The 14,189-nt window shown below is 35.7% G+C and overlaps 1 protein-coding gene across 1 annotated transcript in view; it reads left to right on the top strand.

Moving 5' to 3' along the window:
* The window catches only part of LOC118183316 (cell adhesion molecule 2-like), a 58,215-nt gene that overhangs the window by 18,813 nt on the left and 25,213 nt on the right, over positions 1-14,189 (top strand). The window contains exons 2-4 of the mRNA XM_085810945.1: positions 637-848; positions 1,920-2,046; positions 9,647-9,780. Coding sequence (XP_085667071.1) covers positions 637-848; positions 1,920-2,046; positions 9,647-9,780 — 473 coding nt within the window. The remainder of the gene's footprint in view (positions 1-636; positions 849-1,919; positions 2,047-9,646; positions 9,781-14,189) is intronic.

The following is a 14,189-nucleotide window of genomic DNA, read 5'->3' on the forward strand; positions in this document are numbered from 1 at the left end:
TCGTTGAGCCAAACTTTCATGGGCAAATCTGCAGTAAACGAAAAGAACAGCAAAATCACAGTTAAGTTACAAGTGAAGTGACAGAGCACCTTCACGCTCGCTCGGTGTCAGAAGCTGGAATCCACTTTAACGATATTTTTCCGGCTCTTTGTTCAAGTATGGCCTAAGATTAGTTCTGCCAACTTAATGTAATCCAGAGTATTATTTTATTAATTCCCTTCTCTCAAACAATAAGAAACTCCTTCTGACGTCAATCCTACGGCACCATAGCCCCTACCACCTGGTTTACTCATTGATTTTTATAGACTCGAGCTCTCCATCATTAATTTTCTCGCTTTGGTTTTCTGGATTGACTTAGTGCTTGTTTCAACATATCTGGAGTAAATTTTTATTCAAGTGTCACCACCATCCTTATGCTAGCCACAATAATTGTTATCGATTTTACAACAGTTGCTATACATACAAAAGCAGACTGATGTCCTCGGGCCTGTGACAAGTGACCTGGTGATCTAAAGTCATCCTACATATAGTACATTAATGTGCACTAATTTTTTTATTAAAACTGAATACTTTTACTAAAGAAAGTAATGCGTGTTTTTAAAGAAATAATCTTTTTTTTTTTTTTTTTCTTTCCAGTTAATGTCTCCAAATGCTTACGTATCGTAACACTGGATGTTCCTTCCGAAGTCAGTCGAGGGCAGAACGTAGAAATTTCTTGCATTCCTGAAATGAAGAAGGGTAACTTTACAGCTTTACTATGGCACAAGGACGGAAAATTATTTTTCAAATTTTCTCCCGCTTTCTCTCCGAAAGTAGAAATCCTACATGTACCAGGCGTAAAGGTCGATGTGAGTAGTTTATTAAAACCTTTAAAAGTTTTATATAGAATAAAATCTTTATTTGTTCAAGGACCTCGGAAACGTCCTGTAGGTTTTATGATAAGTACAAATAAAGTGGTGCAAAAACATAAGAAAATTTCATTGAATAACATGAGCTCCATTATGTTCTGTGATTTGTTTTCTTATCTCCGGCAGCTCCGGCAAAATTCCTTTTTAAAAAAGATCTTACGTAGTGCTGTTTGACAGTCTCCAAAGAATTGGTTTGTGAATTTAGGGTGTCTGGTGGATATGAGAGGGGGATGATATAAATCATCCCAACCATACTCAATAAGTCTTGATATGAGAGTTAATGAAATGTGAGGCCAAGCAATGCCGGTATGGCTGAAAACACCTAGATGATTCATGTTATACTGTTAGATATATTTATTTACCATTTTGTAGCAGTGGTAAGATAATATTGCCAATGCTCGTGTTGCCGATATCGCAGAAAAGCAGTCACGAATCCATGGTCTCTATAACCCATAAAAACCGTCACAACACAAACTATATCACTTGCCGTAAAATACTAGCGTTTCGCTTTAGGAAATGATTAACACATGCTTCACACACGCGCAGTGTTTTCATAATAAAAGCGTGATAATCTTTGTCGCTTTATGGAGTCTTTGGTATAAAAACATGTCGACTCTAGTTTGAAGACGAAGTAGCGAGTTCTCGCTATGTCTTTAAGAATAAATACTGCGTTTGAAATTTCTTAGAGAATTCTGATCAGACCACCACTTCTCATAAGGGCTTCTTACCTAGCGTTTGGTTTTTCGTTGCCCGGTGCAAGCTCTGCGATTCCTGAATTCCAATGCGCCTCCTCAAATTCAAAAAACTTTTCCCTTAACTCCTTAAATTTAATAGAAGATTTTACTTCTTTTAACGAAATTCTTGCGAATTTCAATTACAAAGAACTGAGCAAAAATTTTATTTTCTTCCAGAGCATTTGGCATAAACAGTAAGGTTGTATAAGTCAGTGAGCTCTCACAGGCAGGCCATTAATGAAATTTCACGAGATTCATGAGATGAATTTTTTTTCAGCCTTGGAGATCTGGACTTCAATCTGTTCTTCTAAAAGATGTAGACCTGAAGAGCGAGGGAATGTACAGCTGCTCTGTAATTTCGACTGAAGGTTTGGTGGAAGCGAAAAAGGAAATGAAAGTGATTGGTGAGCCTTCTGGATTGTACTACTTAATATTTGTTTGATTTGCGACATGCTTTTACTTGTGTATCACGCTCACGCTAAGACTTTTGAGTATTCAGAGTGAAAAAGCTCTTTACTCTTATAGCGCAAAATATATACGGAAAGGTAATAATCTTACTAAGAAATATTCCATTAAAATAATAAACAATATAATAATAAAAATAATATGCATAAACCTGCAAGTATTTATTTATGTATATAGTATAAATTTCTGTAAATATGTGAGACCAATGATACTGCCATAATGTATTTCATTATTTTTATTCAACTTTTGTTGAATTTTAAGGAATAAATTCTGAGTGTATTTTTCTGTAATTGAATTTGTGGCCACGCATTTCACATGAAGTGTTTATATTTTGTATAGACCTGCAGACCCTGTAATTCTGAATCCCACAATGTTTAACACTAGAACGGCGGGAAATCTTACCTACTGGAACGGCGGTAAGGGGTCATTTTGACCCTTCGATGAAAATACTAAAATAACAATGGTCAAATAATTTTAAATGCCATACACTGGCACAAATATGTACTTGATATGCATTTCATAATTTATATTTAATATCACATAATAATTTATTGACTTATTAAAATACTCTAAATGTATCGAGTACATGGCGATCAATTGGATCATACTACATTTACTCAAATAACTCATTAATTTCATATAAGGATTGATTTCAAATAAATGGTTTTACAAATTAAAACTAATGTTAACTAAAATAAAACACAATTTATATAATAATATTTCTTCATGTACTTATTCGGAGGATGATTCACTCTCTAAATCCAGAAATGAGAAATGTTCTCTGATGTTTCAGTTATATATTTGTCTATATTGTAAAGCATTTCGTTTCAATTCTATTTAATGTTTAAAATATTAGAGATTACACATACGTATTAAGAATTAATGCCGTTGATACAAAAATAATTTTTAACAATTTTCCCAGTGCATTTTCCGCACACAAATTTGGAACAAGATGGACAATATTCTTGAGATTTGTTTCCATTGCATCTCTGTCACTTTTTTCTCTTTATATCCATTTTCTTTTCAAATGTGTTTTCTGAAGACTCAGGAAGGATCTTTGGGAGTTTTGAGGCCATATGTACCACTCTTAACTCCTTTCCTAATTTCAGTAGAAAAATCTCTCCTGTTAATGGTGTTTCCTGTTACACTTTTATTAATTATCCAGGCGTTCAAAGTTGCGTGATCCAAAATATTGAAAAAAAGATATGTACAGACCATCGTCTAGAAGCCTATTTAACTGAATATTTTCGGCGCATCTGATCACAAATATCCGCACCATACTTTCTTACGTTGTAAAATGCTATTGAATCCGGCAACTTCTTGAGACTGCTTCAGTTTTTACAGTAGAATATAATGAGCTCAGTAGAAAAACGCTTTTGTTTCTTTTGCCTTGATAAATGGTAAGAGTGATATTATCATGTTCCGCTATTGTCCATGAATAAGGAATACTACGCATATTTTTCAAAGATATAGGAATTTATCTTCTGTTGTACCGATCATAGTTGTACCGATCATTATGCTGATCATAGTTGTATTTTTTGATTTTAGCATTTCTGCTAATTTAATGCTAGTAAAATAGTTATCCGTGGTAATATTCCTCCCTTTGTTTAGATGTGGTTCCGTTAATTTTATAACAACATTTTCAGACAAATGTAATTGAGGATTTGCTGCTTCATCTTTCCCTAGGTAAGGAAATCCATTCAAGAGGTATTTAGTATCAACGAAGACAGATAACCAAAATTTTATTCCAAATTTGTCAGGTTTATTAGGAATATATTGTGTAAATTTACACCTAGTTTTAGATGGGAATAATTGTTCATCAACTGTAATATTTTGTCGTGGCCGGTAGCACGTTTTGCAGTTTTCAATAAATGGCGGCAGAATTCATATGGACTGAAATACTAATTTGGGATTACCAAGAAAACATTTGTCGTAACTGTTTTTACCTGCAGTAAGTAAGCTGAACTATCAAACGTGAAAATACATTTGTAAAATAAACTATTTCTGAAAAGAAATGTAAGCCTGAAAAACTCTGCATCTACCTTCCTTGCAGTACTTTCTTCAAACGAATAGATAATCGCAAACAAAGGAACAACAACTTATGTAGACATTACAAAGTAGTGACACCACCTAGGTTTTTATACCTCTGGGAGATAGTGGGAATGCAATCGAAAAATCCTTATCAGTGAATGTTTTTCATGTGTTATTTGACAATGTCTCGAGCAGAAAGAGGGATAAAAGTAAATGGGTCAAAATGACCCCCGTCCGCCGTTCTAGGAATACATGTCGATATTTCAAAAACTAATAAACCTAGAATGCTGAAATTTTTTTACAAATATTTGTTGTCTGTTTAGGAAAAGTCAAAAAATTCCAAACGATCTCTTCCAATAAAACAAAAGTAATCAATGGTCAAAAGTGTTCAGGGGTCAAAATGACCCCTACCGTCGTTCTAGTGTTAAATTGTACAAATAGCTCACCAAAACATATGGTATAGATAAAAACTTTCTTGACGGACCTGGCAGCAGTTTTTGTCACCATGGCCCGTTAGGTAAAGTTTTGGGCCTAAGTGGCTTTGTGCCTGAGGGACTATTGTTTTCGTTTTGCGATTTTGCGCCGAATCACTTTGAATGTCCGTTTCACTTTTCAAACTATTACCAAATATTATCGCCCTGTATTATATTTGAGGAAATTAAATAATGAAGAATATTCATAAATGTAATAAAACAACGGTACCTAGAGCGATCAAATTTTGAGTGACGTAATCCTACAGCAAATATGGGCATCTGGAAGTCCAAATTTGAAATTTAGAATTTGTTTTATTATCGATTTCATATTTTGTAAAAATTTCACGAATTTTGATTAACAAACTGAAGGATTTCAAAGCGAGCAATGGCAACGCTGTACAGAAAAAACATTTTTATCTCCAGCGCGTGAAACTGTGTATCGGAAATTCTAAAGATATGCTCAATTTAATATTATTTTGCGATATTGTTCTTGAACTGAATTTTTATGGTTTAAGCGCGAAGAACATGAAATTTAATAAATAAAAGTAACACACAAAATGTTAAAAAAAACGCCCCTTTGGACGTAATTTAAAATCTGAAACCTTTCAGATTTTTTTTTTTTTCATTATTATTATTTTTTTTTTTGATTTAGTAAAATTTGGGAATTTCTTGCCATCTTGGCAGTTTTTGGAAGCTCCTGGGAAACGAGTATGGCTGTAAAAGAAACATAAATCTTTACATCAATTCGTTATAGCGATATGTTTATAGCGAGAATTAGATAGTCACCGACTTTCAAAAGTTAAGGACGTAATGCAAATTAGCAATTTTCGAAAGTGCCGTTGAATTTGAGTGGCTGAAAATTGTTACGGTTGCAGATGGCGCTATACAAATAGTGTATATTAACAGTCAATTATGATTGACTATCGGAACGTTCTAATGAGGTTTAAGACGACAATATTGCGAACAGTTTGAGGAAGTTAATTTAGACGCTTATATGAAGTGATTATAACTTTCCTAGGGTAATTTTTTTATCATATTCGGGTGTCTACGGCTGAAAGAAGACTAATATCAAATAGGTGACAGATGAGAGCGGATCCGGACACCCGGGCGGCTTACTAGGACTATTCGGGTATCGTAAGGAATCCGCAACTGTACAACGCGATAATTATTTGGCGCCTCAGAAGTGCGGCGTCGGGAGCTTAATAGAAACTTTTGTTGGTGCTGTATATTGAAATTTGAACTAATACCAGATAGTAAGCATAGAACGAATAGCACATGGGAAGGAATGTAGGGCTGAAGCAGGACAATCAATTAAAGATGTCATTGTTTTGTTTGGCGTTAGTCATTTGGTAATTTTCTGAAATGGAAACAATTCTAAATAAGTCAAACAATTATCTAGAGACCCCGTGGCCGGTCAACTAAGTATTAACACCCCTTCTGAAGACTCTGAAGAGAAATATATTGCTACAGTAGCCAAGCGGAATCGACAGGTGGCTTTCACAACTCTTACATACATGTATCCAACGTTACTTGGTAGAACAATACCTACCAGGACTATGCGAAAGCTTCATATGAAGGTATTGTACCCTTGAGTACCAAGTGTTTATGTTCGACTAACTGCTCAATCCAAAAGGGCAAGATTAAAGTGATGTCATCAACATTTCAATTTAACTGTTTCAGACAGACGCAACGTGTTTTCAAGGACGGGTGTAGATTTGCCCTCGAATGAGAGGATAATTGTGTTAGTGTATGTAGAGGACGAAGCACACAGAATCAGGCTGAGAACATCACACATTCAGAGATGGCAGCATCACGGTGCGGGCTAGAATTTCAATAGGATAAAGCAATCAGCTGCACATCTGGAAAAACGATTTTGAAGTGAGTGCGTGGTATTGAGATGATGTTCTATACCTCATTTTCAGACTTTACCCTGCAGAAATTGGTTATGATTTCCTCTTTATGTAGGATAAAACTCGTCTCTTTCGAACCAACATCGTCGAAGAGTATCTGGAAAGAGAAGGAATTCTACATAAGGAGTGATGTCATATTTCCCCTACCTTTAATCCCATTGAAGACTTTTTTGGATGCTCTCGCTCTGCTGCCTCCGCCATATTTACCTCCTCCAATCAAGGCAGTTAGAAACTGTCTTAATGGAAGAATGGACATTGGTAGTATTTGTGACGGTTGATCACCTCACTGAAAGCATGAACAAACGTTGTATGAAATTCCGAAGGGGATCACATATGTTATTAATGAAATTTGTTTTGTTTGTTTTAGATTCAAGCGCCAATTTGTTATTGATCCAAATATGACTTCATCATATAATTTACGAAGATTAAGTGTACATTTATCTTTATTTATAATGTTCGTTTTCTTTTAAGCATAAATACATTTGCTATCTTCATGTGAAATTTGATATTAATCAAAGGTTTATCTTTCCTTTTTGTTGATTTTATTCGTCGCTTGCTTAAACTTTGTAGCGATTTCTCACCATCTGCTAGAAATCGAGCTTTCAATCTGTGGAAATTCGATATTATCTTAAGCAAATGTGGTAGAAGATTTATTCCCTGGTCAAGACAGTCAAAGGGATACTTCTTCTTTATCTTTAGAAGCCGCATCATAGATAATACCTAATTTAAGTGGACCTTTCTTCTCTAACAATTGCATAATTATGAAGATAATAACTCGATTACCCGGTACTTACAGCTGTCATTCTTCAATAACCCCTTCCTTCGTCATAGCAGTAATTTTCGTGGACGGTATCTTAATTTATTTCCCAGCTTAATAAGCCTAAATTTAGCAATTTCACAATTATTACCTTATAAGGTATAATTGTAAGGTTGCTATTATTACCTTATAAGGAATTTCTCCCACCTTCTTGGCATGCCTTCGTGGTGTAGTGGTCTGCACGCTGGGTGTGTATTCCAGATGTCCGTGGCTTGATTCCCGGCGAAGGCGTTGCAAATTTTTCATCTCTCCGGTCTCGAAATAACCTAATGTCTCTACAACCTATATTCTGATGACCTTTTTGCCACAGACGTTTTGTTTCGTATCTTCTATGATTATGCACCGTATTACTTTCGAACAATGCATAGTATCCTCACAGTATTGTTTACTTTGAATTTCAGGTTTAATTCCTATCGGTTCTAACTCCCATAAGGCTTTTAATTTCTCAAAAATATATTCTCTTTCGATTACACATGCCATTATTTACATATACCGTTGAAGAGCGTGGCTCAAATAAAGTTATTCCTTGAACTACGAATTTGAAAATGTTATCAATAGCGATTAATTTTCTGCTTAATCTTACTGATTTAGCATACATTATCATAAATTCTAGCACAAATAATCGACTCTTATTAAAATATCAGGATCTGTATGAGTTTCAATATCTGGCAATTCAAACCCTTCGGCGAGTGCTACTTGTTTAAACAATTTAGTTCGAATTGCTATTTGTCCATTTGTGATTTTATTTATAAAAATGGCCTCAACTGTAATGTACAACGCCGGATTAAATCTGTTGTATAGATTCAAACGAATTACGTCGCAGTCCGAAGGAGATGCACTCTCACCCTTAAATCAACATTGCTATGTGCGTACGAATTTGTAATGAAATGAATGCACACAGAACCATGATAACTTGAGGAAAAATATTTTCCTGAAAGAAACACTTTACAGCTCTGGGACTTTTCAGGAAAGTACTCGTACAGCTCTTCTCAGTATGACAGAGCGTTTTCTGCATCTATGTATAACCCTTGTTTCGTTTTGCTGCTCATTGTTAAAACGGAATTCATTCTTCTTCTCTATTGTATTATAATTATTACCTTGTTCAGTTCTATTATCATAATTGCTTCATTCAATAGAGTAAGCAATATTAATAGCACCTTCAATGCATTGTTTAATAGTGCTTTGTGAAGTTAGCTTGAAAGTGGTATAATATATGATAAGTATTCTAAATGTTAAGTCATATATCTGGAATGCCGTGTCATGTATCTTAGATTGTAACAATGTAACTGTGCTTGTCAAGTCCTAAACGTAGAACCAGTAATCTCTTTCTAAACATAGAACTATTAGTGATCTCACTTAGTCGACGATTAGCACAAGACTGTGTAGCCTTGAGGACTTATGCATCGCTTTAACTAGCCTTGTGATTTTTTTTTAACATGTGTTTGTAGGAGTCTGTTCTGCCGGCTCTCATGTGGAAGGGGTGCAGCAGCATTAGATGGCTTCTGCAAGGAGGACAATAATGTTGTGAGGCAAATTTTATAGCCGTAGGGTCAGCAGTCCTCTTCTGCAACGTAAAAGTATGACAGAGCACACTCAGCAGTTACCACTGTCTCACGCTCCTAAGAACGTTAAATACAAGACAATATACAAAGCCTCAATGCGTAAGCTCGCAGAGTAATCTTTCAATACTCTAATACCCTCAGTTAAACTCTGATTGCAAAACTGAATTTAAATGAGAACTGATGTTCAATCTGGTCTTATACAGACTGCCCTCCGAGAAAATTCCAGTACGTTCGATTTCTGGAAACTGCTCGAAGGCATATGCAGTTACAATTACATATAGGGTTGGGTACAGTTGCAGTTACATAGAGATATCAGACCAAAATGTGGCCAAATGTTCGTCGAGTTTGTCGACTTTTGGCGATTTCTCGTCAAATTTGGCGACCAAAATTAATTGCCAAAAATCATTGCCAGTTTGGTACTATCTCGCCTATGCCATTTACTCCATGTTAAATGGACGTGCCCCTGTAACCTTATTTTTCTGGTAAAGATTCACTCTCTTGAGGCCAGTCATACTGCATCATATATGAGATACTAAAATTTTACATATAATTTCAAAATTTTATTCAAATATCCAATTAAATACTATATTTCGTCAAAATCCAAATATCAATGCAGAAAAGAACTCGAGGGTGCAAAATGAACTAGCAGCTAAATTTCTTCCCCTTGCTCTTCCATACGGATAAAATTGGATTTTTGTACTTTTAATTGTATTGTGTACTCTCTTAGATCTAAATATCTTTTTTAGCTTTCCCGAAAAAGGCACCCAAAATTACAGGAAGCCGAACAGAGTACCGTGTTGGAGATGTTCTTGAAGTTAACTGCAAATCAAGCCACTCAAAGCCAGCTGAAGCTCTGCAATGGTACATAAATGACCATGAGGTAAATGTCTCTATGCTGCTTTCAAAATTCCTTCACTCGAGGTTGAGATAGTTAATGAAGCGATATCATCAATATAAATGGTATGGTTATGATGGTCGCACATTTAGTTAGTTCACAGAACTATCAGAAAGTTATAACTACAGTAAGATCCCGCTTAACGTGGGGGATGCGTTCCATCAAAGTAGAGCGTAATGCGAAACAGCGCTAAACGAGGCTATCTTAACATGTAAATAATGGGGTTAGAGGAAGATATATAGAAAATTGGTTAGGTATTAAATTTAATATTTTTTTAATAAAAATAAAACCAAACATTTATTTTTACAAAAATAAAAACAGTATAAAGGAATATACTTAAAAACAAATAAAATTCTCAGTCAGATCATTCAGTCTATTCTGTGTTTCCAATTTTCTGCCTTTTTATCAAGAAGGCATCTAATGTAGTTTGCGTTTTCCTTTTGCACTCTGTTAGAAGTTGTTGATAAGTGGATAAAGTATCTATAACACCCCGTCTTGCTTTTGAACTCCTGCCAAAATTTAGATCATTTTCAACAAATTGGTGCATAATTTCAGTTATAGTGGTCAAACTCTTTTTTAAAAACGTCATCGAAAGTTCTTTTTGCTCTTCTTCGAAATCACCACTATCAATATTTTTGTTTTCTTCTTGCTCAGTTAATTCCTTGAGCTCATCATTAAAAAGAGTAGCTGCTGTTTCTTGAACTATTTCTTCGACGTCTTCCACATTTACCTCATCTAAACCGGCTTGTTTTGCTAATTTCACTATTTCTTCCACTATTTCATCCATATCGACAGAGTGTCCAATGTCTTCGCTCTTACTTAAATTTGGCCAAATGTTCTTCCAAACTCTTTTCAAAGATCTTTCTGTTATCTCATGTTTATGTTTTCTACAGCATTCATGATATTGTATTTTTTCCAAAATTCTCTTATTGATTGCTTCTCTTCTCCGTCTGTTTTTTCAAACATCTGCTTAAATGTTCGCCGCAAGTAATAAGCCTTAAAATTGGATATAACGCCTTGGTCCATTGGTTGGATTAAGGCAGTTGTGTTAGGCGGCAAGAAAACCACTTTGACTGGAATGCATGTTGTTAAGTCTGATAAATTTGTTGGGTGGCTTGGAGCATTATAAATTAATGGTTGTGCTCTTTGTTCAAGTTTTTTTGCAGTAACATTTAACAGACGGGCAGAAATGTTCAGTGAACCAATCCTAGAAAGCTTTCATAGTTATCCATGATTTTTTTATTAGACTCCCAAATTACAGGTAAAGTTGATTTAGATATGCCTTTAATTGCTCTTGGGTTTTTGGAGTGGTAAACTAGTGAGTGAGTGAGCGCCACCAAGGAAGACCACTGACCTGGCCTTAGCCTCACAGTGTGTTATCTTCCTGGCAGAAACCATCTACTCTCTGCTCCATCCTGCTCCGGGAACGCAGCCGAATAGACGGCTAAGAGCCTCATAAAGTCTACATATAAGCTTGGATGTTGTTGTACGGGGAAAGAGTATCCTGTTAGGAACTACTTAAAATTAAGCAAAGAAGCAATCAAAAGACTGTTAAGAATCGCTGTTAGAATAGACAGAAACTTGTGTTAGATAAAATAAAGATAGGAGGACTCTGCCTGAAAAATTAACTGCCGTGGATTTTCTGGACTTGCTAAATGTCTACATGCGGGTGCTTATCCTGACACAACTGTCATATCTTTATGGGGCTTCTGTGAAATCGTTGGTCCTGCATGGAGGGAAGTTGTAACCTATTAAATTATTGCACATAGTAAACTTTAAAAAAAAAAATAAATAAAAAAAAATTAAAATAAAAAAAAATAAATAAAGAGAGAGATTAAAAGATGATTAAAAAAATCCTAGCGCCCAAACATAATTTAACGCAGTTTACTTTCCATGTGCCTGACTCTTATGTAAGAACATTTAAAAGAATGGGTACCTGTTATCACTAAGATAACAAATTCCTGCATAATTTAGTTCTTTGCGCATACTTAAACTGTAGTTGTTTTACAAATTGAACCATTCACCTACATTTTCTTTCGTAGTACTTGCAGACAGGATAATACATACATAAGTACAAAACTGAATATTAAAGTGAAAAACTAACATGATACTGAGTACAGAAATACAGAAAGCTGATCCCTAATGTCTGCATACATAACACTTAAAAATGCATACATAATATATGAAAACTAAAAATAAAACTGATAAGCATAATACATAAAACTGATCATTAAGTACTGCTATGTAGTCTAAATCCTAGCCAAGTACGAACTGACCTTCATAGTACATGCAGAGAAGGAATAAATACAGACTTGAGTACTTTAAAGTGAACATAAACAGAAAAGTACAGCACCATACTCAGTAAAACTGATATCTGATTCCAAACACTTGAATACATAATGCTGATACATAATTACAAAGAGAAACTTACCTACATTAATTCCATAGTTAGTTTTATCACCTTAGAACATGCACATAATTTATACAAAACATAATTAAGCACGTAATGCTGATCACTAGGGAAGAGATTCAAACATGCAATTGATCATATAAATACAGATATTTCTTCCCTAAAATTTACATAAAAAGTTGAATATTTATTAAAATTAAGAAGGCAAAAATACCATACCAATAATAATATCATTCATAAACTTGAGGTGATAACATAAGTTGACCTTGCCCTTCTTGAACCTATTTATCACAAACTTGTAATTTAAATACACGATTAGTAAGCGTAGGAAAAACTCATTGCTGTTGAAGATTTTACTGGCACGATCTGGTCTTGCGAGTCCTAGACCTGTACATTAATTGCAAAAGTAAACATTTTAAAGAATATAGGCAGGTTGTTGCCATAGTCCTAATTATCTAAGTTAGTCTTGGGTTGAGAGGTTCGAGGTGTGTGCCCAGATTGATTTAGTGTGATTTATACATTTTATGATTCAGAGCGCTAAGCACTTGATTATTTCTATTTGGGGACACTTATCGTCGTATTAGAGAATACTTTCTCTGACAATGGCTGATTATCGCTTGTAGCTTTTTATTTGCTGTTTTGTTTGTTCTCATATTTGCCGCCTATTGTGGCCAGTAAGCTTGACTTGGCTTCCTTATATGGTACTGTGCCGTGTTTGTGCTGTGGAAGACGTAGTGGTCTGGATCCCCCACCTCTCCACATTGACATCTTTCTGTGTCACTCAGGCTGAATCTATGCAGATAGGTCAGGAATGGGCCATGACCTGTATAAAACTGTGTCTGACTACCACTATTGCAGTTTAACTCTAGCGTTGTTTTTGGGAAGAACATATACGTTCTCCTTCCTGTATCTGCTGTGTCCCATCTGGCTTGCCATCTGTCTATCAGTTGTTTTAGAGTGATCTTTTTGAGATGAGACCTAGGTAATTTATCTGGCAGTTCTGTTCTTGAGACCTCCTTTGCCGCTTCTTTTGCCAGGGTGTCTGCTTCCTCATTGCCTTTAATGCCCACGTGAGCCGGAACCCACGTGAGGCATGGCCTTTCTGATGGTAGAAGACTGAGGAGGATTTTTCTAAGTTCTTGGACATACTGGCTTCTGCTTTTGTAACCTTTGATTGCGTCAAGGCTAGAGGCAGAATCACTGTAAATAGTAATGTGGATAAGTCTGTTCCTCTTCACATAATTAATTGCTGCTTTAAGTGCTGCCAGCTCAGCTTGGAATACTGAGTTCCTACTGCCAAGTCTTCTTTTCCATTTATACACAGCTGTATTACCTTTTAGAACGCAGAAGGCACTGCCAGTACCCGTCTCGGTTTTTGAGCCATCTGTAAATATAGCTGTGTGGTTATCTTTTGGTGTCACATAGTGGCCTAGAATACACTTTTTTAGATGTGTTTCAGCCGGATGTCCTTGCGTCACTGGCTTGTGTTTTTCAAAGTCTTCAGCAAAGTGGTGTTGTTCCCATAGAACTCCATCCTCACCTAGCCTTAACACTCTTGCAATTAACGACTCCCTTTCCGCTTGCAGGTCTAGCGGAGGAATTCCTGCTAGAACCTGCAGAGCTTTCGTTGAAGTAGTTCTGTAGCCCTTGCAGATGAGCAAGAGTTGCAGCCTTTGCATGGACAGGAGTAATCTACGCATGCTTACGTTGAGTGTATTTCCCCAGATCGCTACGCCGTATAGAACAATTCTTTTTGTTATTGTTTGGTACCACCTCTTAAGCACCCATGGTGGTGCTCCCCACTGCAGTCCTGTTGTGCGTAGCATTGTGTTTGTGAGTGCGATACATCTTTTCCTGAGTTCTTTTAAGTGGGGAATCCAAGAGAGATTATTGTTGAGGATAAATCCTAGGTATTTTATGTTTGAAGAGCATTTTATTGAGCTACCGTTGAGTCTAATGGTAGGATTTCTTTTCATTACTCTTT

The sequence above is a fragment of the Stegodyphus dumicola genome, chromosome 1 (assembly GCF_044657685.1).
Source record: "Stegodyphus dumicola isolate Sdum_Otavi_A_Nest chromosome 1, ASM4465768v1".
In the NCBI taxonomy this organism is placed as follows: Eukaryota; Metazoa; Arthropoda; class Arachnida; order Araneae; family Eresidae; genus Stegodyphus; species Stegodyphus dumicola.